At 43.6% G+C, this 23,985-nt stretch overlaps 1 protein-coding gene across 2 annotated transcripts in view; it reads right to left on the bottom strand.

Annotated features, from left to right (window-relative positions):
• Positions 1 to 17,261, bottom strand: part of galnt16 (UDP-N-acetyl-alpha-D-galactosamine:polypeptide N-acetylgalactosaminyltransferase 16) — a 39,751-nt gene extending 22,490 nt beyond the window's left edge. For both annotated transcript variants that reach the window (XM_055057139.1, XM_055057140.1), the window contains exons 1-5: positions 16,885 to 17,261; positions 9,376 to 9,557; positions 7,171 to 7,269; positions 7,016 to 7,083; positions 2,266 to 2,331 (exon numbers count right to left, since the gene is read on the bottom strand). In XM_055057139.1, the coding sequence (XP_054913114.1) occupies positions 2,266 to 2,331; positions 7,016 to 7,083; positions 7,171 to 7,269; positions 9,376 to 9,557; positions 16,885 to 17,085 (616 nt within the window). In that variant the 5' untranslated portion in view covers positions 17,086 to 17,261. The remainder of the gene's footprint in view (positions 1 to 2,265; positions 2,332 to 7,015; positions 7,084 to 7,170; positions 7,270 to 9,375; positions 9,558 to 16,884) is intronic.
• Positions 17,262 to 23,985: the final 6,724 nt, after the last annotated feature.

Raw genomic sequence — 23,985 nt, 5'->3', positions numbered from 1 at the left:
ACCGGCTGCTTAACCAGATTCTCTACCCCGTGGAGTTATTTCAGATTTTATGAGGCAGTCGGACATGAACAAGCACATGATTGCGCAGGGAAACTTTCTGGCCTACATGAAAAAATGCTCCCTGAACATTCCCGTAATGAGCGATGGCGGTGGCGGTATCATGCTGTGGGGATAACCTTTCTGCAGCAGAGACAGGGAAGCTGGTTAAGGAGAAATGGACTTCAGGTTTTATCACAATATTTCGTGGCGCTATTATGATGACGACAAAAGTGACCAATAAGAACTATTGATTGCTACTTTTTTAGGTAACTGTCTGGCTGTGAATCTAGCATTTATAGCCCCATAAACACAAATGCTGCTTGAAAAACACGTGATTCACAAAGAAGTGTAATTTGTATCATTAAAATGAAAATCGTGACTTTGTTTCATCTTCGCGAAAAGTGGGAAAAAACAGTCAAGTTAACGATCCCGACAGTACGTGCAGTTTGTTGGGTTTTTAAACACAATTAAATGGAATCAAATCAAAATTATTATCATGATTAAAAAAAATGTATCACAATAAATTTTAAACGATACAATAATTGCCGAGCTGTTGTCAGAGTAGAGGGGGGAGATGAATGAAGCTAAACAGGGCCTCACTGGAGGAAACCTCTGCTAGAGACGACTAAAACGCGCAGCAGGATCTACGTTAGCAAGAACTTAATCACGTTGGAGCAGCTTCAACAGTTTGAGAGCTGAAATGGAAACGAAATCAAAGCATTTTTTTTAAGCTCCAACACCAGAAGTGAAACTCATTTTGTGCTCAGCAGCTGGTTTGTATCTCATTGACAAAAGCCTGCCTTGTTGTGTTAGCGCTCGCTGACCTCTGACACAGTGCGACGCATTAAACGAGAGAAACTCAATGATGCCTGAAGCTGTGAAGCTATTTAAAGCTCAAATCAATTCACCGGCTGATGACGTAACCATGTTTTTTTCTTCTTCTTCTTCTGTTATGGGGGGGAAGTGAAAACAGTAATCTGCCTTGAACATTTTTCATCGGAGAAGAGCTGTGAAAGATTCAGCTCATGCTCGAAGCTTTAGCTCTCTGCCCCGGATTTTTAAAGCTGGCGGGAAAGGAAATCTTTAAGATAAGCTTGATCTGGTCGGCCGTGACCGCCGGTCGGACGGCGCTCTGGCCCGAATCCGACGTGCTTCTGCTTCGTCAGCATGTGCTTCATAAGCCGAAACAAATGCTCAGTTTAGCTGTGAGCAGGCAGCACAGGCAGAAAAAGAAGGAAAAAAGCCAGAAACTTTCCTCCTGGCTCCAGCGGTTTTAACGTTTGACCTCAACTAATTCATCCGAGCGACTCCCATAATGCAGCAGGACACGTAAGAGGAGACCTGGAACCTCTCGGTACTGTACATATGACACCAAAAGCCAGGTTGCTTTTCACTTATTTAAACAGAAAGGAGGCTGTGCGACAACATGAGGTCACTGCCGGTAGCTTCAGCCTCAAAATGAGAAACACACAAAAAACTGTTGTCCTTTTATTTTATTTTTTTTCACTTTCCAGTCATATGCTGTCATGGATCAACAGAAACATTTTCCACACTGCTGATGAAAAACTGAGGTTTTTGAAGTATATCTCTGCTGGCTTGGTCCACCTAAAGGCGGACATGTTTTTAGCTCAGGTTTAGTCAGATTAAGTGGAGAACGTCCGCGAACATCAGTTTTTATGTCTTGCCATGAATCCATTTGGATTTAGATCTGCATCATTTACACATGAATGTGCTTTGATCTTCTAGGACGAACACATCGAAAATCTCCTTACAGCCATTGTTTGTTTGTTTTTAACAAAACATACATTTTTCACGCTGTCACTTAAATTGTGGCAATTTCATTTATAGCTCATGTTTTTATATATTTCTTCCTTTTGTTTTCTGAAGTATGTCTCGTATGGCTCATCTTATCTTTGCTTTATTGATTTATTTCAGGCAATTTATTTAATTTCTAACATGGGAAAATGATCTTGTTGTGAGTGAGGTAATCTAGTACTTTTTCATCGATATTCAGTAATTATTTACTTTTATTTCCTGAAATATCACACTTGTGTTATTTCAAGGCGTGCTACGATATTTGCACGGGAAACCGGACCGAATTTATCTGATGATATTTTGTGTTTTTGCTGACCACCAGCTCCCAAATGAGCTTGTCTGTACATTCCCCGCTGGACCCTTTTGCAGAGTTTGGAGTCTCGTCCCAGTCTTCCCAGTCTTCCCACTCACCCTCTCGCCTGCTGTTCCTCAGGCAGCGCACTTTGGGGATCTGGGACAGCAGCTGGCAGTCCTCAGCTGGAGGAGGAGAGCAGAGGAGATGACATGTTATGTTTGGAGGCCAAACACATGCGCACACACACACACACACAAACACACACAGAGGAAAACACATCTCTCTTTATTGCCTCTGTCAGTCACTCGGTCCCACAAGCACAGCGCACAAAGCCACGCAACCAGCAAAGCATTCATTCTTGGTGAAAATTCGATGCCCAGAAAGACATAACCGTGTGCACGAACAGAAGAGTTTCGTCCTGCTGCATCACTCGCCTCGCTCTGCTGTTTTCCATAAACAAACTCAACTCGTCTCTGACTGGACAGAAGCCGCCGCAGACGAGCGGCTTTGCAAACACGGGCGCCGACGCACACTCCTGCCCTTTTGAGGATTAGTATCAGGAGCGGAGAGTGAGTGTGATCTCACTGAGGGATTGTGGGTAGATCTGGCACCCCTCTCACCCACTCACACACATACACACACATAAACACACACCTCCCCCTCCCATCTCAGCCTTATGGTCGCAGACTGTAGCTCGACAACTTGTAATCCTCTTTGATTAAACAACGTCGCTCGTACAAACACGTTTGTTTGTATTTACAGGACACGGTCGTGTCGCAGGGGACGGGCGTGTGTGTGAGAGATTGAGCGTGGAACAGCAGGTGTGTGTGTGTGTGTGTAAACATGTCTATATGGAGAACTAATCACTCAGGGAAGATGAGAGGAAAGCCGTGGGTCACACCCACAGAGCAGATGTTGAATTTCAGACAGATTAAGTGTGTGTGAGCGTCCGTTTTTGAGTGCTTGTGTCTGTTTCGTCGATGCTGCATACAAGTTATACCTTTTTGCACATTGCCATGCTGCAACTGCATACCACATTTTTGAGGATCGTACGCTACAAATGGTTCAGGATAGTGGAACGTAAAGAGATAAATATGTGTCTTTAAAGGTTTTCCGAAATAAAATCTATTATAGGTCGGTCACAAATAACGTTTTCTGCAGAAACGAGACAAAATCAGGTTGTTGGGTAACATCTACTGTCAAGCTATCTCATGTAATTAAAGACAGATCTGTTTTTCCTAAATTAATTGGCTATCCTGAGGGGCCTCACATTAAAATCCAACATGGAGGTCAATGTGGGAGTATCTGTGACTTATTAGCACTTCTGATGGTTTATTTGTAATCAGATTAGTCACATTCACAGTGATAACACTTTGCATGTACAACATTTAGCAAAGCCAATTTTTTCCTAACTTGCAACGTGGGAAACCTGATAGTGCAGCATCTTACTGTGAAAGTATTTCAAGCGTGGAGAGAAGCAGAGAAATTAGCATGCTAACTCCTCATGTCGTATGCTTTTGGTATTTCGCATTCGCCACTTGAATTTCAGGTCGACGGCCATTTTGAAGGGTGGCCTTTTAAGCCTTTAGCATTAGTTTCTGCTACCGTTTTACATATTTGTGTTGGAGTTGAAACGACTTTTTAAACTGTTTTTGCCTGTTGTGAATTGCCGCAATGTAAATAAACTGAATTAAACTGATTTGCAGATTAAATGTTCACTGCTTGGAAAAGTTCCCACGGAATATTTTTGATTGCAATCAAGAGAAAGGTAATCATTTTACTCCGGGTTGTACAAAACACCTGTCCTGTTTATTGCTTATATACTAAATTAGGCGCTATTTTAATTATAATTATTTCCTCTGCATATCATCCACAAATTTTCATAGATTTATAATTATTTCACCTTAAAACGAGTTGAGGTTTTCCTCATCTGAGTAAAAATCATTTCTTGTCAAATTCAACAACTCTCAACTTTGATCTAGGTATTGAATAATCGTATGGTTTTATATTCTTGCTTGATCTGTAAACTGCTATTTTTCCTGAGCAACCTTGGCGCAGTCTATTCTTGTCCCAGTGAAACTGGACGCAAATGAGCTTGTCTGCACGCAGAGTAAAGATCAGCGTCCTTGACTGAGGACAAAGTGCACATAGTTAAGGCGAGCCTTGATGGGATTACCCTCGGCCAGGACGGGCCGTAATGCTGTTGCTGACCGTCGTCGTGCTCCGCCACCTTCTTCGCCCGTCTGACCGCCAGCTCCCATCTATTGACCAACAAGCTCACACTCTCACTGCCAGGGCTGAAAACCTCCGGTGCTCTCTGGTGACCCAGGGGCTCATTAACCCTGTGAAGCCTGGGTGAAGGTCGCATGGAAAACCTTTTGAGTTTTATGGCGGTGAAATCGTCAGAAAAAGATGAGCACCTCGACTTTCGACGTCAGACAGCTATTTAGAATTACTGTGTGTGTTTTGACGGGTCACTTTGCATTTTCACATGCGTCTTACAGGTTGAGTTGAAATGAACTAAAATGGTGTATAAGGCAAGAAGAAACACTTTACTAGAATAGTTTCGATACCAAGTTAATAACAGGGCCAGTATGATGCCACTAATTTGTATTTAGGCTTGAGATACTATAAAAATTCTTTGAGTGTTTTGTGGTATGTCCTTTTAATTATTCAGTTCAATATCAGAGCAAAATTTGCCGTTTATACTTTGTCAGCATTAATATGATTTCTGTCAATTTGTCCTACATAAATAAAGCTCCAAAAACGATCATCGGACAGCAAATCCAAACGGAACATTGTGTGAGGCAGACTTGATAAAATAAAATACAACATGAACATAAAAAAAAAGAATTTCAAGTTGAAACTGAATTCAAGTAGGAATCTTACCACTCTATCAATACCGATACAGGTTTGGTATCGATGTTATCAATATTCCGGATCGATACGCAAACCTCTGATATAAAGGAAATGTATGCAGACTGCTTAAAAAAGTAATATGACAATCATCGAAAACATTCTGTCTGATTGTTTTTGCATTAGACAAGTCGAATTGAGAAAGAAAAGATTATTAGACCACAAAAGTGTATTGGATACAATGCAAAGACCGATCAATCGGAACAAAAACCCATTGGTTTAATTCTGAGATGATCATTGATTGATCTTTGGTCGTTATTGATGCTGTTTGTGATCGTTGTTTATTTCAGCTTAATCCTGATGCAGCCACAACTGCCTTAACTCTAAGTGGAGAAACATTCAGTGGGCTTTCCCATCTTTCCAGTTAAACCCATAAAAATAAAAAAAAAAGAAAGAAAAAAAAAAGGAGTGCCTCAAAGAGGCTCACTGGCTTAAAGTCAGACTGGGGCGAAACTAAAAGCCTCAAACTGTAACCAAGGACTACAGGAAAGCGTTTCATGTGATACCCAACACTGGGAATTGTAATTAAAAACAGGGAGGGGGCTTGAAGTTTGGAAGTCTTTCGGCCGGTTCGGATACGGAGAGCAATGCGCGTTCAGGACGGGCGCAGGTAGGCCGGCGGCCCACGGGGAGAATAAATCACGGCATTAGGGAGCTTAAAGTGCTCCTGCTGAGACATCCGCTGAGACACCACTGTTTAGCTGTCTGGCCAGCTCTGGCACTTTCAAGTGTGTCCTTCTGTGGGTCTGAGCACACTGGGAATTTAGGTCAACGTGCGGTTCCCAGAGACACGAGATGCATGTGGTGGAAATTACAGAAAGCCCAGCAGACGGTGTGAAGCATGAGCTCATGTAATTCATCTACCTAATGCCGTCAAAGAGGAATAATTGCTAAGACCTGGTTATCCCTTATTTGCACAGTTTGTGGAGCTACTGAACGCAAAAAAAAAAATTTAAAAAATAGAAGCAAGTGCTACTTGTTCTTTTTACAGCACAGTTGCTGCACATCCAATGGACATGTAGCTGCATAAAAATTTATTTGCTTAATAGAAACATGGCAATTTAGGAAAAAAAAACTCTAAAAAATATAGGAAGAAAATGTAACCCTGATAACTCGGCTTCAGAAAACATGAAGCTGAAATGTCATCATCATTTTCTGACACCAACTTCTTTGCGTCTCTGGAGTCACGTGATCAACAACCTGATGCTGCCGCAAACCACGAAGAAGAAGACGATGCTGCGTTTGAATGACACAAAACGACAAACTAAATGAAGAATCACTGAAACCCGTCATGTAATAGTTGAGCGGTGCACTGTTATTGTAAAACTATTGGTTATTGCTGCTTTTAATAGATGGAACGTAAAAATAGAATCAATGGCTGCGTTGCCAAAATCACTGTAGTAACTAGTAGTAACTAGAGATATTGAGAAAACAAAATCTAGTGACATTGTGCATGATGCATAAGGGCATATCTATGCAGTCTGATTCTCTGCAGCTCTGATCTCATGCTTTGTCGTTTCCATTGCGACACATTTCGATTTCCTAATTGCACTTTCTGAAACATTTGAAAGGTTTTTTGCAGTTAATCATCACACGTTTGACCGTGGTAGTCAACTTATTGTATTTGTCAGTTTCATTTCCTTCACATTAGCTGTTCTACTCCTAATTGCACCGACTGAACAAATGAAAGTTGTTCTCATATGTTTGACCAACACTGGGAATCTGTCGGTGTGTTTCAGTGGTGCAGCGTTACGAGAAGAATGTGTAATTCCACACATTTATTTCTGGGTTTAATAAAAAAGGAGCAATTCAGGTGAATTCTGCTCTGGTTTTGCGTATCGGATCGGTATCAACCGATACCAAGCCTCAGATATCAGTATCGGAATTGAAAAAAACGGAGCAGTGTGTCCCTAGTAATAGCAACAAAGACAAAACAAAGACAAAGCTTACGGTCAGAGCTAAAGTCATCTACGAGGATTATTTCTTGAATGAGAGACGGGGGGCTTCGCATCAGGACACTGAAACAGAACACAAAGAGAAGGGAGGTCAAAGTGAAAACACCGGTCTTGCGCGGCGCGGGGTCCGTCTGCGTTCGGCCTCTTTACCTTTTGATGGTGCGAAGCAGAGTGGAGCGAGCTTCATTGTGGAACGTGATGATGATGCTTGTGGAGGGAAGCTCCGCGTCATAGGTCAAAGACGCGCATCTACAACGGCAGAATGAAAAGAAGAGGTCAGGTCTGTGCGCTCAGTCCGCCGCGTGCGGTCAGCTTCCCGTGCGATCACAGAGCAGACGCATATTGAGCAGAGTCTCAGCCAGCCGTGGCGATTAGCAGAAGTGGCCTCATTGTTGCCATTAGCGACATGAAAATATCCAGTTGCCCGGCAACAATCACACAGGTTTGGGACCGCTTTCCTCTTTTGCTTCTGACAAGTTCAAGTCAGGAGACACAAATATTAACTTTTTCAAAACCTTTACAGCAAAAGAAGCATCTCCTTACTCATTATGTGGTGATCCATTAATTATCTCCTTTGAAATGTGTCTCAATGTTTCATATCAATTGTGTTTCAATTTCGGGTCGGAAGGGGAAGTTATGGGCTGGCGGGGAGTGAGAGTCCAAAAAACAATTATATGGAGGTATGAGTTTTATTCTTTTCAGAAAAATCATCATCAGAATGTGCAAACACCCTCACCTGTAAAAATGAGCAGTCAGCACTGGATGGAGTGGAGCAGCTTTCAGCCAATCAGATTTCGCTGTAAGGATTTGAGTTTTTCCTGTGTGTTTATTTAGATTGATTGATCCCAACTGTGCCCCGCCCACTGTGTTGGGCGGGGCCAGATGTGTGTCTTAACAGTTTGCTCTTCTAGTCAATTGGCTAACTGCTAGAAAACCAGCCAACCGCTTGATGATTGGGCCATCGCCTTTGCAAGAAAATTTTGAAATTTTCAAGGTGAATTTCTGCTAGCACATTTGAAATAATAAAAAATAAATAAATTCTGTTATAAATTCAATGTTTTTATAAAAAAGTCTGACTCCAATGTGTGTGAACAACAGAATGCAAAAGAGAGAAGATGCCACAAAAGCAACTGGCAAAGGGTTTTCTTTTTTTTTTTCACAAACTTACTACAACTTCTTATTAAAAGAAAAAACAAAACACTTAATGCATAATAAAGATGTAAAGATGACAATTTAAAAATGTCCTATAAGTTTTGTAAACAATTTGTTCCTTCAAATGTCAAGCCGCCCCAAAAACATCCTGCTGATTCAGGATGTCATTTGCTCAGAAATGACTGAAATCGATTCCTCTGACTCGCCGCTCGACCGCGATTGTTGCGATTCTTAGTGAGATCGCGGCGGACGACTTTTACTCGGATGGTTAAAATAAATCGGGGCTGGGGCCCAACTCAAACCCGACACGGAAAAAACGATAAACACGCCCCCACGGGAATCGAGTGCAAGTTGTTTACAGCAGCAGAAAGAATGTTTGAGAAAAACGGAGAAAACTTCCAGGCCCATTAAGTCCAGCAAACACAACCACAAAGATCCGGCGCGTTGCTCAAAGGCACACATCAGTCTGGATGCCTTGGAATGAGTGAGTCATTCATTTGAGCTACCGTGGGTCCAGTTTATGAGTAAGCAATTCCTAGGGGCGATTAACCAATCAGAGAGCTTTTCTTACGCCTTCCTTAGCTAATGGGTAGATGTTTGGAGTTAGCCAGCCGTCAGGCTAACGTCAGTAAACTGCTATCCTTGGCCTGTAACTCTTGGCTTTCACTGCCTTGCAGAAGCATTCAAAGGTTTTTTTACTTTTCCCAGCTTTGTCATTTTACAACATGTTCTTCAGAAACATGTCGTGTTCAGTAGGGCTGAGACGAATAGTCGGATTAATGCGGCGGAAGCTCAGAGGAGGAGCTTCGTCTTCGGAGGCGGGGCTAGGTCCACCCAGGCGTTTTGCACAGTCGAATGGTTGCCATGGCAGTTTAAAGGATTTCTTGAACATGCATGAAAGAATGACGGCAACACTCCACGTTTGTCTATGATGATGGAATAACATTATATCATAACGTAAAGCTTTAAAACAAAAAAACGATGATTTTTAAATAATATTGTCCCTTCAGTAGAAAAATTGTCTGTGTTGGGATTGAAAAAAAAAACAAAAGTAATAATTATTTGTATTTTTCTCCACCGTTTCTTCAGTAAATTTGCATCAATAAATTCAGATTAAATACATATCTCTTATCGTCACTTTTACTCTCATCGCTGCTGCACCACAAGTGATGGTGACCAAACTCCAGCCGCTCCGTCACTCACCTGTAGTGTCTGGTGTCCCGGATGGCTCGCTCGCTGCCCAGACGGTCGCTCTCCTGCAGGTTAAAGGCATGCTCCCTGTATGGGTCGTCCCCCGGTTTGAGCTGCTTGGCGGCCAGGTAAGCCTTCTCGTCGAATCCGCCCAGCAGCTGGCTCTGCTGCTCGCCTCTGGGGGGCTGAGTCACCTACACAGGAGGTAAAGCGGAGTCCATGAGCCCACAGACGATGGAGAGCGGAGGCAGCAGTCCTGTGGCTGTTCAGTTTGCTGCAAGCGCAAGCCGCGGCGTGTTTTATTGGGATTACGTGTGATAAACTGCCACGCATTGGTGTGAATTTGTGAACAGGAAGGACACGCATTTAAGGTTGTCAGAAATATAAATCTGAAAAGTGTGGCATGCATTTGTTCAGTTTAAGTTACGTAATCAGGAACTGGAGTTCATTGATGTAGTGGCTAAACTCAGTCAGAACTGAGGCTGTGAACGTAAACTGTCTGATCTGAAAAGTGTAACGTGTTAATATTATATAATTCAAATCATTTAGACCTAAAAGCTTCTCAACTGGTCGGTTACCTCCAACACCAGACAGCAACAAAACTTCCTTGTGCTGCGAGGCCCACGTGTGGGAACTTGGATTTGGTGTGGATATTCTGAAGGAAGCCCGCTTGGGGCTTTTTCCTCCAAACCAGTCCGAGTACCTGACTGGTGTTAATGGTTGCTATGAGCTCCAGTTCTTTGTGTTTCTGAAGAGCGGGAGCAGCTGAACCACAGGAAAACAGCCTCGTCAGACGCAGCCGATCAAAACTGTGTTCTTGACCTGGCATTTAGTTTTGTTTTTGATGGATTTAAAAAATAAAAATAAAAAAAGAAAGATTTATTTGCTTTTCACAGAAACGGTGAAAAGCAAAAACTTCAACGAGAACAAAACACTGGACCGGAAATGAAATAACAGACTTTCAGTCACTGTCTCTGCTCTTCCTCAAGTTTATTTCGAAGTCATCCATCCTGGAGGGCGAATTAAAGAAAATAAGTTTGAAAAAAAAAGAGAAAAGCGTCAACAGCGCTGTCCCTCCGGGTCAGAACCATCCTCGTCAAAACGTGTTTGTCGTTTCTTCTGGGTGACTTTGCTGAAGTTCTCCCAGGGCAAACGCAGCCTCTTGGCAAACTCCCGGCACATTTGCAGCTGGGATTATTTATGTCTTCTTGCAAGATGCCAACAAATAAATCAATCGGGTTGACTTCTAATTCATTACGAATACCATCATCAGCCAAAAATGTAAATGTTAGCCTCCCATTAGGGCGGACGCGTCGATTCTAACCGGGCAGCACAGTCCGAGCCTCCATCAGATCAGAATACAGTCCATAAATCCTCGGCAATAAATGGATTCTCCCCTCAAGGAGCTTCAGCAGCTGACGGATCCTTAAAGGAAGACGAGAGACGCCGTCGTCGAAGAGGTTCAGATGCATGACGGACACGCAGAGGGATCCAGGCTGCTGCTGGAGGGGGTTAGGAAAAGTACTGAACAGGCTGAGGTGAGACTGACCTCATTTCCAGCCTCCCCAGGGAGGCAGCGTGACCCCAACAGAGTAAGAAAAATAAAAAAAGAACTGAGCTGGAGGAAAGTGAACCGCTGACAGTGACATCGCTAGACTTGCAGGTTGCTAGAAATGAATGTTATTTGTATGATCAGCAGATTGTGGGAATATAGACCAGCTGGTAGCTGCTGGACATTTATCGTGTGTTTACTGAGGATGCACCGATCGCAGTGTCCTGTACGATCACCGATATCTAAAACACCTGACCTGCCGATTCTGATTTTGGCCGATATCGATTTTTGAAATAACCGACGCTGGCTGCGCTTCCACTACGGATGTGCACAAATCTCTGTCGACATCCTGCTAATGTTTAAAAAAAAACATAATTTGGTAATCGTGGGGTTTACATTAGATAAGAAATTAGATTAAAATCACACAGAAATACATTTGTTCACATGATAAGTTATCAAAACTCATGGCAGCAATGGATGTAAACGTGGAACATATTCATAATTCAGCCATGGCACTAGCGTCATTCTCCATCAGCCAATCAGAGGTGACGTCAGCGTTTTAGTCAGGTGTCGGAGCGACAAGCCCCGCCTACATTTTGTGAAAATTGTAGTTGGTGCTTTTACAGAAAAGATTCAACACGTTGGAATTAGAAACCTTTTCATGAACGGCCGTTGCTGTGAGAGCCGCAGTGGAGCGAGCTGCAGACTGAAACAACAACAAACCATCATCCTGCTGCCACTTCCTGTCGTCGGCTTCTTCGTGGTTTCCGCCTGTAGTAACATCCGGCTGTGACTCGTGCATGTGAAAAAAGTGTTTTGATCACGTCTGACGAACCTTTGAACCAAAAATTTAGTTTTTTGAAATTGGCCTGTTTCCGTTAGGCTAATTTGTCTCCGTAGTTACCGCCAACGGTGACTGCGCAGCTGCTGTCGGCTGTCAGACGGTCACAGCGCAACTCTTTCAATCTCATTCTGTTGAAAAACTATAAACAATACGACTGAAGCAATACAAACCTATTTTAACCGAACATGAGGTCTCAAATATAAATAAATAGTTTAGAGCTATTAGTCCCAATTAGTCCTTCATTTTTTTAACATTTTTTTCCCATCTCTCTGTCACGGTTCAGCACCAGGACTAGCAGCAGATTCACATCTAAGCACCGGCGGATCGACGCGCTCCCAAAATGGAGGCCGATCCATCAGAGCACCAACAGTTTTCAACCACTGAACAAATGCATACATGAGTCTAACTGGCTTTAACAGGAACAGCCGTAACACTGTTTTCCATTTGACCATTTAACGGCCGCACAAAGGTTTATTTCCCACCTCTGCAGAGGTGATGAGGTGGTACAGTTACTGTCTGAATGCGTGACCATAATTGTAACCAATGGACAGATAAAATGAAATCACCTGCTGACGTCAGCAGGATTAGTTAACATCAAGTGAACTCAGTGGCTTTTATTGCTTATGTATTTGGGTCTTGTTGTCTGCAGTGGGATTTATAATCACATCTAATGATGCAATAATCCAATTATTGTTTTATTGCATTAGGGCAGCCAAATGAGGCTGGATCTGGAGTGGCTGTAGAGTTTTATTTGTCCTTTTTTTCTTTTTTTTTTTGCTGCCATGCTTTCAGACTTCATGCATTCCGGTGAACATATTTTCAGAACATTCTGTGGAGTGAGAACGTGAGGAGGACCGGGTCCATGCGCTGCTTTCCGTTCATCACGGGGATGAAACCGACGCCTGCTTGGTATGAAATGTTGTCTAAACAGGTGGAAATCGGCGTATGGTTGGTACGAATTGGTGCATGGTCCGTTAAAACGTCTCTGAAGCGGGAGAGAATCGGCGCACGGCCGATACAAAGCTTCACAAAGCCCAAAGCGAACCACGGCTGGAAATACCCAACCGAGCTCGGAGCAAACTGAGGCACTATCGATGACAAATCCATCACCCCTCAGGAACCGGTACCAGGAACTGAAAAGGCAAAAAGTTTTTTTTTGTTGTTTTTTTTAAATGGCCCCTTTTTCAGCCGTTCAAACAGAAAGATGAGTTGTAAAAACGATAACCTATTAATCATCGATACTCTTTGAACCAGGCAGATGACAGAGAGATAGAAAAAAAAAAAGAAACAGCAGACGTTTTGAGGCTTTGTCTCGTGAATTAAGAATGAGCTTTTGTCTGGAAGATGAGCGGGTCCAGATATTCTGCAGGCTGTCAGATTATCTCGCTGCGGTGGCTTCAGTTTTCATTTTTCACTTCCATGCCAGACGGAAGGACACTGAAAATATTGAGACTGCATTCTTTATCTTTGAATTATTTTGAGTTGCATTTCACTGACGTTTGTGAAAATGTGGCAATTAGGAGATAATTCTGTTGCAGGTCACTTCTAAAACTGTAACATTGCTTTGTTGCCTCACAGCCAACTGAGTGCTAGTTTTCTGCTAAAGCCAGAAAGTGAGATTTGTATTCTCAAAATGAAAATTGTAACAGCACTTAATCATATTTTCAACTCTATTGATGCTTTCTTGGAGCAAACGGCAGACAGAGGATAACAGCAACGTCAACACGAACAGATTCTGGGTTTTATGAACGTCGTTAACTGAGGTTTATTGAAATTGTCATGATAAAATATTTATCGAGATAAATGATGTTTGATTCCTTCGACCAAAACTTAAAAACTAACAATAGTGCAGCTGAAACACATACAGACTCTGATTCTGTAGAAATCCTTCAAAAAAAACTCAAACCCGACAGTAGTCCGTATAAAGTGGGTGTTTCTCTGGATTAATAGATGTTGGTTCTCCATGTTTGATTCATTAAAGTAGATGGTACCTTTTCCAACTTTGTTCTAGATTTGTGAACTAACAGGAGTTTCTCCAGGTCTCGCCCCGATATAAGACGTATGAAACTAAATGTCGGTCAACAGTAATAACTGCTCCACAGTTTACAAAAGTAGCTAAAGGTTGACACAGAAGTTTGACTTTCTTTTTTGCAATGTGAAAAATGTGTGGAGGATTAATTTCCACCGCAATCCAATGCAGTGGCTGTTCTTGGCCTTTCTTCCCCTGTCTCCCTCTCTTCGGCTTGCTCATTAGCTGCATTCGTTACAGGTAATGATATCATTTTGTGAAAGCTGGCTCCACTTTCCTCGCCCGTTTCCCTCGTAATTTCCCCAACGCCGTGCTTCAGCTTAGAGTAACACGTCGCATGTGAACTCCCTCTGATTAAATTTGCAGCATTCCCCGTAATCACCGGCCTCGCTGACCTGCACATCTGTCGCCTGGCCGTTAATGCCGGGCACGTCGCAAAACGCCCGACCTCGGCTCGCCTACGGGCCTCAGACGATGTCGCCGCTGCCAAATGCTTTATGTGTGTCAGGAAGGTTTGGGTTCCTTAAGTTTTAATCTAATATTCCACATGCATTCCTGTGCAAAGGCTCGGATGAAGCTGCTGCTTTATGTACAGTAGTTACATTGATACGCTGGGCTAGAAGTTGGTTTTTTTTTTCCATTTGGCATGTGACCGTGTAAAAACTTAATGACAGAACTGGGTTAAATGTGTTAAATGTTAGCAACGTCTGAGCCGGGATCAACTACGTGTTGCATTATTGTGATGCTTATGAAACCTGAAGAGTTCGTATGAGGCCAAAGCTCAGATCTGGCTTCGCCCCGATACGAAACGGTTCTGCTTCAGGATGTTTTTACCTGCTTTGAGCGTCAAGCCAGGTACATTTTCCCCATTCCTTTTTGCAAAATGGCTCAGTCAGATCGAACATCGACCGTCGGTGAGCGTCAACTTTCAAGTCTTACGTTTTACTCTGAGTTGAATTCAGAACTTGGCCGTTTAAACGTGTGTTCGTTAAACCCAGTTCATGGCGGTTCTGACATTACGTTCAGGGTTTGAAAAATGTTTTTTTGCAAGGTGCTTCCGGGACCGCCAACGTGCGGAGAGAGAGAGGAAGAGTAAGCGTCAATTTAAAACACCACACAAAACAAGGATTCAATTATGACGGAGCCACCCAGCAGGCCTCCGCTCTGCTCCAGAGAGCAGGCCGGAGCTGGCAGCAGGCAGGCGTCAGGTCAGATTACCAAAACAAACAGCAGGGACGTCTCATTGTGGTGACAGGCCAACGACCCCACTCACACACACACACGCAAAAACAGCTATTACAAAAGAGGGAGCTTCACTTTCAGGTCAAAGAACGATCTGATAAGAACTGATACCCGAGTTCGGCACGAGCCCCGGAAAGTCCGCCGGAGGGACGAGGGCATTGCGTTGTGCGTCCTCCGACTCGCCACGGCAACCTCGCCTCACGTATTCGAACTCTGATGCAAAAAGCAGACGGGAGGAACTCTGTGTATGCTTAAACCGTGCTGGGATTTAGAACTGAACGGTGGAATATTTCATTGCACGGTCACTCTGAGTTTCTTGTTGCAGCTGTAAAGTCACGCTTGTGTCTCTTAACGCCAAATGCAGCAGGATGCCTGTCAGGCCACACGGTCCAATGTGAGCTGGCAGAACCTCAGAGTCCAGGGTGAGTCTGTGGCGGCAGACAGGAGGCGGCTGGACACAAGCGTTTCAACACAGAGCTTTTCTGACCTCACAGCGTGCCACAAACGATCGTTAGCTAGCCGCTGGCTGGCGAAGTCTGTTGTATTTATTTCTAGAGACCCGGTTTGAACGCCTGAAACTCACCTTTGACCCCCCACATTCAAACGATCCCAGATCTCATGCCAGTGCTGTCGGGCTGAAACGATGAATTGTGATTAATCGATTACTTAAAGAATTGCCGATTAATCGTTAACTGGATTATATAGACTCAAAAAAGCAGTTATTAAGGCAAAACTGCACAAAAAAAATTATACATGAATTTTGCATTAGAAGTGAATTATTATTATTATTTTAACTATAAACATGGCCCACACCCAGAATTCATCAAGTGGCTTTTGGTTTAGCTTTAATTGGTTCAAATTCTGCAAAATAAAATTATATATCATGCAAAGCAGCATTTACTGTCTAATCAAAAAGATGTTTATTTTCCTATTTTAAAAAAAGGAGTTGAATCATTTCTTCATTAGTCTAATTTAAAATCTGCAGAATGTGACAATTTTTACATGTGATTAATCGATTAATTGTCAGAATAATTAATTACTGAAACAAGAGTTTGTTGCATCCCTAAAGTTGGAAGGATTTTTAGCTGTATGCATCCTTGCTACAAAAGATCAAACTGCAGGAATCAGGTTCTGGCATTTTTAGGTTGTAAGGTGTTTATTTTCTCATTTAAACAAATGAACTGAGCTATTTGATATTTTTTTATGTATATTCCTCATATTGTCTAAAACAAGCTTAAGTGGTTGAAAGCAAAATCTGCAAAATGTGGCAATTTTTCGATCCGATTACTCGGCGGAATGATCGATTAATAAAATATTCATTAGTTCCAGCCCTAATAATGACTCCGATTTTATACAACAACCTCTTGACATCCTGTTCTTGGTTTATGGGTGGGAGGGTTAGTGATAATGATAATCATGATCATTACTGGGCCCCATCTGTGCGCCAAGCATAAAACTTTCTGGAGGTGTCTGGGGAAAGTTCCCAGGGCGATTTGTCTCCCAGCCATTTGCTGGTGACGCATTGGGCTTAGGGAGCGAGGTTCTTGGGGTAGCGGGTCCCCGGCGGCTCCTCTGGCGAACAAGCGGCAGAGAAACCTCAGAAAGCGGCGGGCAGCCTCTGCAACAAAGACGCTGTCTGCACTGGAGGAGGACGCCGCTCCTGCTCCACATACACGTCAGCCGAGCTGAGCCTTATTCCCGCTGAGAGCCGCACCATCAGTCCAAGTTTCACATACACACACACACACGGATCGACATGCAGCACACACTCCCCTGCAGCCCGTCGCCTCCAGCCACAGCGCCGTTCCTCATCGTTTTCATTACAGGCTCCTCTCCTCCCCTCCCCTCACTCACAATCAGCGGGATGGTCCTGTCGTCCCGGTGGATCTCCAGCCGACCGGGGACCAGCTTCTGCCCGTGGCCCCTGCCGCGAGCCTGCGACGCGGACGACGACGGCGTCGACGCGGGCTTGCTGTCCTGCCACAGGTAATAAAACGTGCCGAGGATCCAGGCGACGGTCAGTATGGCGATGGCGTTGGCCCGTATCCTGCGCATGGTGAGCCCATACGGAGGGCACCGTCGGCGAGCCCGCGGCTGGTTCAGGTCCGCCTGGCGCAGGGTGCAGCCCGCCGCCCCCGCCGGTGATGGGTTGAACCTGCAGAGGAGACGCGCAGCCTCTGCCTCTGTCGCTCCTGTCCGCCGGAGACGCTGCTGCCGCTCTGCCGGGATTTGCGCACCGACTAAAGCGCACGGTCCTAGCGCCCCCCCCCCCCCCCCCACCTCCACACGCATACACACTCTCCCCTCCCTCCACGCGCACACACCCCTCCTGTAAACACGCAACACCGTCGCGCGCGCACAAGAAAGGGGAGGACGTCTGCTGCTCTTCTCTTCTTTATCGGGGGACAAACTGATATGTTTGGTCTTTGATTTTTTTTTTCTTGTAAATTCTTGAGATTAATCATAAAACGAACCTCTTTTTTTTCTATCGATCCACCAAGATCGATAAATGGCGTGAACCGCCTTGGTGACAAATAGAATCAAAGGACAGATGAGAGCAGATTTGAGTCACTACTTTATTTGAGTCAGTTTCCACAAAAAAAAAATAAAATAAAATAAATTTATTTTGTAGAAAAAAGAAAATGTAAACAAAATAAAATAAGTAAAACTCAGAAAATTTCAAAAAGTAAGAAAAAAAATTGACCTTTGAACTAAAAAAACAAACAAAAAACAACCTTTCCCTAGAAAATTCCTGAGATTAATCTGAATCTTTGTGCGTTCAGGCGGGTGGTCTGTCTTGGAGGGTTCACAGTGCAGCCAGGCTCTTTCGTTTCCAGATGATGGGCTGAACGGTGCTGCGGACGTTCAAAGCTTGGGAAATCTTTCACATCTTTGAACTTCATAACTCTATCTCCGTCCTGTCGGCTGAGTTGGACCTCATGCCGTTTGCTCCCCAACACCGTCTCCACCAGCCCCTGGTCTGTACCAGCCTCACACACTGCTGGACTCCAGCTGGGGGCACTCAGAGAAAAATGGCGCTGAGTAAATAACCACACCACACTTTTCAGTTTTTTATTTGCACAAAAATGCTTTGAATCGTGTCAGATTTTAATTGCATGCCACTCTGTGTTTCACGTGAGATTCTAATGAAATATATTTGTGTTTGTGACACAATATGGAGAAGTTCAAGTCGCTGAATAACTCAGGAATCTGTTTCTGTTGTCGCCGTTTCACAGGTATTCCTCTATCTCTGATTGATCACGTAGCAAATGGAGCCAAATCACTACAATAAATCTGAATTTAAAAATCATAATTAAAAAAATGCATGTCTGACACACCCAGAACACACACTTGTGGAGCATGGTGGTGGCAGCATGATGCTGGTGACATGCAATTTAGTTTACTTTTTTTAAAAATTATTATTTCAAGTACGCTTATTTAGCAAAAACTCACAAGTTGCACAACTATTCTTAAAGCTAACAACTGAAACATGTCAGAGGACCTGTTCTCATTTTTCAGCACACAGTGAGCACTTTGGTAGAGGAATTAAAAAAACAAATAAATCTCAGAATCTCAATCTCAGCAAAGCATATCCTCTTAGGATCACTGCGTGTCCATAGCAGCCATCAGATGCGATCTACTGTACACTGCCAATCATTTGGTTTTGGAAGTGATGTGAAAAAAGGAAAAAAATAATCCTGGTCTATTCTACCATCACAAACGTAAGCATGTGCAGTTTACTGCGCTCATGGCTGTTAACTCTAAATCTGTGTGATCTGGTCAGATGTGGAGATGGGATTGGTGTGAAAACTCACCTCATGCACTGTGAAAGGGGTGGCGTCACGTAAAATCAACTTTTTGAGCTTTACATCGTGTTATAACGTTATTCCCTCATCAAAAACATGCCTGGAGTGTTTCTTCCATTCTTTCATGCATGTTTGAGAAATCCTTGAATCTCTCATAGCAACCACTCAGCTGTGGAAAACGCCTGGTTGGACCTAGCCCCGCCTTTGAGACGCAGCTCCTCCTCCGAGCTGCAGTTTACAAGCTTCCGCCTCTCAGCTCCTTCAGACTAGCCTGCAGCAATCAGCAAACAGGCGGTGGAACGGCACATCTGCTGAGCTTCTTGTAGGAGCGACTTCTCAGTTCAACGATGGTGGAAACGTTGTTTGAAGACGTTGTGGTGACTTCCAGAAAGAGGAGCTTCTTAAAGCGACAGCGAATAGTTGCAGAGCACGGCATCATTAACTTGTAAGAAAATGAAATTTCAAGTGAGCTCTGACGAGGTTTTCAACAGGATGACGATCTGAACCTGTCGCTGAATCATCACAGATCAACATCTCAGTCTTCAGACCTAAAAGTGGAGGATCAGAGAGCGTCTGTTTCTCAGCCCTGGTGCTCAACATGCTTTAGATGTTTCCCTGCTGCAGCACGCCTGATTCACATGATTGCACTTCAAGCAAAAGCCTGTTAATCAGCCCTCAGCTGGAATCAGGTGTGCTAAAGCAGGGAAGCATCTGAAGCATGCAGGCCAGTGCGCCTTGAGGAGCCGGGCCGGGAAACCAGAGAAACTGGACAAGGAGAGGAAAAGTTCAACTTCACTTTTCCCTTCATTTACTGGCAGATCCACTGAATCTTATTTATTTGTTTTTTTCTCAAATAAACGCCAAAATTATCTGGGGAAGAAGCAAGACAAAAGCTGTCATCCCGGTTACGAGCCGTCAATCCGGCCGCAGAATCTAAATATAATCTGCGCCTTTTCTCCCGCGGACGTGTTGCTCCTCATTATTCCGCTTGTGCGTTTTAAACGATGCGTTTTAATTAACAGCTTCCAGCTCTCTGAGAAAATTAAGCACTGCGACTAAAATAACGAGAAAGAGAACCGTTAACCCGTTAGTTTATTCTGGACTACAACCTCTGGCTTTAAAAAAAAAAGAGAAGAAAAACAGTCTCCCCACCTTTAAACGTGAACCTGCTCACCAGTAGAGACAACAGAGGAGGCGTGATAACAGCCCCGGGGCATGGCAGAACCGAGAAAGTTGCAGTTTCTCATCCCGCTACCCCCCCTTCTCGCTCTCCCTCTGCAACAAGAAACATGCTAACAGTGTGAGCTCATCCAAACCCAGCGAAGAGCAAAAACACTGAGTGAGAAGCTTCCCCACAGCTGGGCCCACCGACACAGCATCACGGGTCAGGAGGGCCAAGTTCTCATCGTCACAGGCGCAAGGAAGAAGAAACATGATCCAGAAGCAGCAGGGGGAAGGAAACATGGAGTAAAATGAAATCATTGACTGTAAAAAAAAAAAAAAAAAAAAAAATACAATGAAATCCCCAGCTGTGTCCTGTTCAAAATGACTTAATGTACGTTTATTTTCCTCTGTTTGTGTAAGTGGTATTATAGTTCAACAAGCTGTGTTTTATGTCTTTACAGTCATAAATCAGTGGTGACCCCAAGAGAAGGGCCAGGGGGGGCCGTGGCCCAGTCCTAAAAATCGCTGGCCATCCCCGTGGACTTCCATAGAGCATTGAAAGGTTAACTATTCATCTTCAATCAAGACATAAAAATAAAGTCTTCTGGACAAAAGGAAGAGCCCACTGCACTGAACCCCGTTGAAAACCTGGTGGTTGTTCCACCAAATATTGATTTCTGAACTCTTCCCGACTTAAAACCTCAGTATTGTTGTTTCTAAATGAATATGAACTTGTTTTCTTTGCATTACTAGAGGTCTGAAAGCACCGCATCTGTTTCTTTGTTTCATTCTTACTTTCTGCAAATAAATACTACAGTTTTGTTTGGAATTTCGGAGACATGTTGACAGTAGTTCATAGAATAAAAGAACAACATTCATTTCACTCAAACATAAACCTATAAAAAGTCAAATCAGAGAAACTGATCAATTCAAGTGGTCTCAATTTTTTTTCAGAAGCGTATATCGGTATTTATATTTTTATGTCAAACTATTTGATTGAAAATGTATGCCGTAGAGCAAAACGAAAGCAGAACATAAATATATAGCAAATGGGAAAAGAAAATTTACGATTGTAAGTAGAAATCTGACAAGATTTGGCGTTGCAGCTCCTCCAAAGTTGCCGTGGATCTCTTGGTTGCTTCTCCAATTGAATCCCAATGAAATGTTTGACATTTCATTCTGCAGCGTGACAAACAGAGAAAGGCTCAAGGGGTGGGAAGCCTTTCGCAGTGCGCTGCCCTCTGTTCCTCACGAGCATGTTCCTGTCATTGTTCATTTAATCATGGGCATGAAAATAACCTTTGTAAATCAAAACAACATTTTCAAAAAAGTCTAGCAGGCCTCAGGCAGTGGTACTCGCACCTTTTATCTCCGTGGCTCGGAGGTGAATCTCACTGCGCCGACGATGAGCCATCTATTCTCGGTCCTGTCACAGAGAGACCGTCAGCTGATGAGATCTGCCCCGAATACGCCTTGCGTGCGCCGACAAAGGAGGAAGAGGCGCGAGGGGGTCGGAGCCACATCTGGCCCCAAGGCTGGCAGACATTCGTCTTCATCCGTATGGACAGGCCTGCGCCTCTCGCAGCTCCGCTGACGTCTTTGGGAAAGACAGCGACACCCCAAAGCAGGAAGGAGAAAGTCTCGACACGCTCCGACGAGGCGAGGAGGAAAAGCGCACAGCAGTCGTGGTGAGGCGGCGGCACTGGCAGCTTTGTTGGGAACTCTGGATGGTGTGGCCTCGTTTCTCTCCTCCGGACCCGGACAAGGAGGCTCCCTTAATGGCTGAGGGGATGACAGGAGGAGTGTGTGTGTGGAGGTCTGAGGATGCTTTGGTGGGGCATTTTTCAGAGACAACGTTTGTGATGGTAGGATTTTTTTTTTGGGCTCACATCACTTCCAAAACCAAGTGGTTGGGAGTGTTCAGTAGATAGCATCTAAGCCCAAATGAGCAACTTCAGGTTCAAAAACGAGCCCAAAGAGGAGAAACCCGCGACTCATTAAATTTTAAGCGACTTAAAAAAAAAAAAAAAAAAAGCTCAAAGCAGCTTGTAATAATCGGACTTGGCGACAGACACTCAAAATAGTTTCTGTTTTCTACCAACAAAATGCGCATCTCCCTCCTCCCTCCATTGTTTACATTTCTGTTGCTGCTGATACTGTTGCATCTTGTCACTCGACAAGATGTAGCGGAAATAAAGTAAAATTCCAAGGAAATAGTAATTCACGGTGCTTTCGTTAAGTAACTGCAGTTTGACTACTGGATTTGAAATAGCAACGCGTTAGATGACTCGTTACTTGTGCAAGCATTCCTTATACACCAACACAAAAAAGTGCAAACCTCCAGTAGTCAATCTTTGCCCAGAAACACCCAAAAAGAGCATCAAGTCTGCAACGCAGAGACATTTAAAGGGTTTGCAGATATCTGTGTGTGTAGGTGGGTGTGTGTGTGAGCACTCTGCTGCCTACACTCGAGCAGAGATCGTCACAAGACGGCGGCCTTCTGCTTTGACCGTAACCCCCCGACCTCTGTCTTTAAGTGGGTTGAAGGGAAAAGTGTTGCACAGCAACTGCCAGATCATGCAGAAAGTAGAAATAACTGGATTTTGTTTGTAAAATGGAGCAGAAATCTGAAGCTGTTCAATATTTTCATGAGCTCTGTGCGTTTCCTGGACAAGAAGGCGCAGACGAAACAAAAGCAAATCAAATGTACAGTGAGGGCGACGCATGTAAAAAGCTATCTTTTGTTCTGTAGATGTTAAAAGTTGGTAGAAGTGCATCTCCAAAGACCTGGAGCAGCGAAAGGTGATTCTACAGAGTGTGAAAAGCGTGGCACACTTTCAAATTTATACCGGCAGATTTTTCTCCCCAAGGCTTTGTATGGATCCGGTTGTTCACACCCCACACTTCAAATCTCATCGCGATGGTTAAATTATGAAGCAAAGACACCCACAGAGACACTCACTGTCACAGGAGTCAGTGGAATACCAGAGTGATGATCGGGGAAAGTTTATCCTACATCTTGCAGGAGCCGATAATCCTCAGCCTTTGATGCGTGCAAGTTTAGTCTTGTACGTGTTGCAAGAGTCTGTTGTGCAAGATACTGACTGCGAGGAATTCATCAGAGCCTCTGGGCCCAGTGTGAAGGTAATGAGGCAGAGCTTGACTCACATCCACCCTGCTAACAAAAACAAGATGCTCAAGAGTCGACAACAACAAACAGTAAGAACGTTCTTATCGAGCAATGCATGCACCCCAGCTGGAAAGGGAAAAATGATCACATTTACTCTTGTATCTAATAATAATAATAATATCAATAAAGGTTTCCTGTTTTAGGTCCGTTGAGATCCATCCATCCACTTTCTTCCGCTTATCCGGGGTCGGGTCGCGAGGGTGGCAGCTTAAGGTGGTCAGTTAAGATTATATTTATTCGCTAAGACGATATGTTCTAATTTACTGAATATGATTGACAATATTACCTTATTATTTTTATTTTAGGAGAATTGTTCTGTCCGGAACATATATATGGCTGTTTCTGGTACGTCGCTAAATCGGACGCACAAGCAACCGAGGATTTAGGGTCCGTCGCTAAAGGGGGGAGGGGCACAAAACATGGTGTCCTGGGACGCTGGAAAACGCTACTGTTGTGTTCAAGTTACGCTGAAAGGAGTTCGCCTGTCTGGGTTTAAAAGTGCATCTCAATGCTAAACATGTAGCAACAGTGCTAACGTTCCTGAAACGCTAAGAGCACTCCGCACCAATCTGATGACTGAATATAAATCTGTTATAACACATTAAACAGATTTAAAACAATTCAGAATATTTGTTGAGCTTATATACGTCTTTTTATTTCATAATTTTGAATTGAAAATGTTTTGTTGATATATAGTTTAATAAAAATTAAACCAACTCGTTTAATGTTTTTTAATCTAGTCCCACCTCATTATTTTCCATAACCACCTTTTTTTATTGATTGCTCACATAATTC

Source organism: Poeciliopsis prolifica, unplaced genomic scaffold (assembly GCF_027474105.1).
Source record: "Poeciliopsis prolifica strain line A6 unplaced genomic scaffold, Auburn_PproV2 SCAFFOLD047, whole genome shotgun sequence".
Lineage (NCBI taxonomy): Eukaryota > Metazoa > Chordata > Actinopteri > Cyprinodontiformes > Poeciliidae > Poeciliopsis > Poeciliopsis prolifica.
This window is presented reverse-complemented; position numbering and strand designations above follow the sequence as displayed.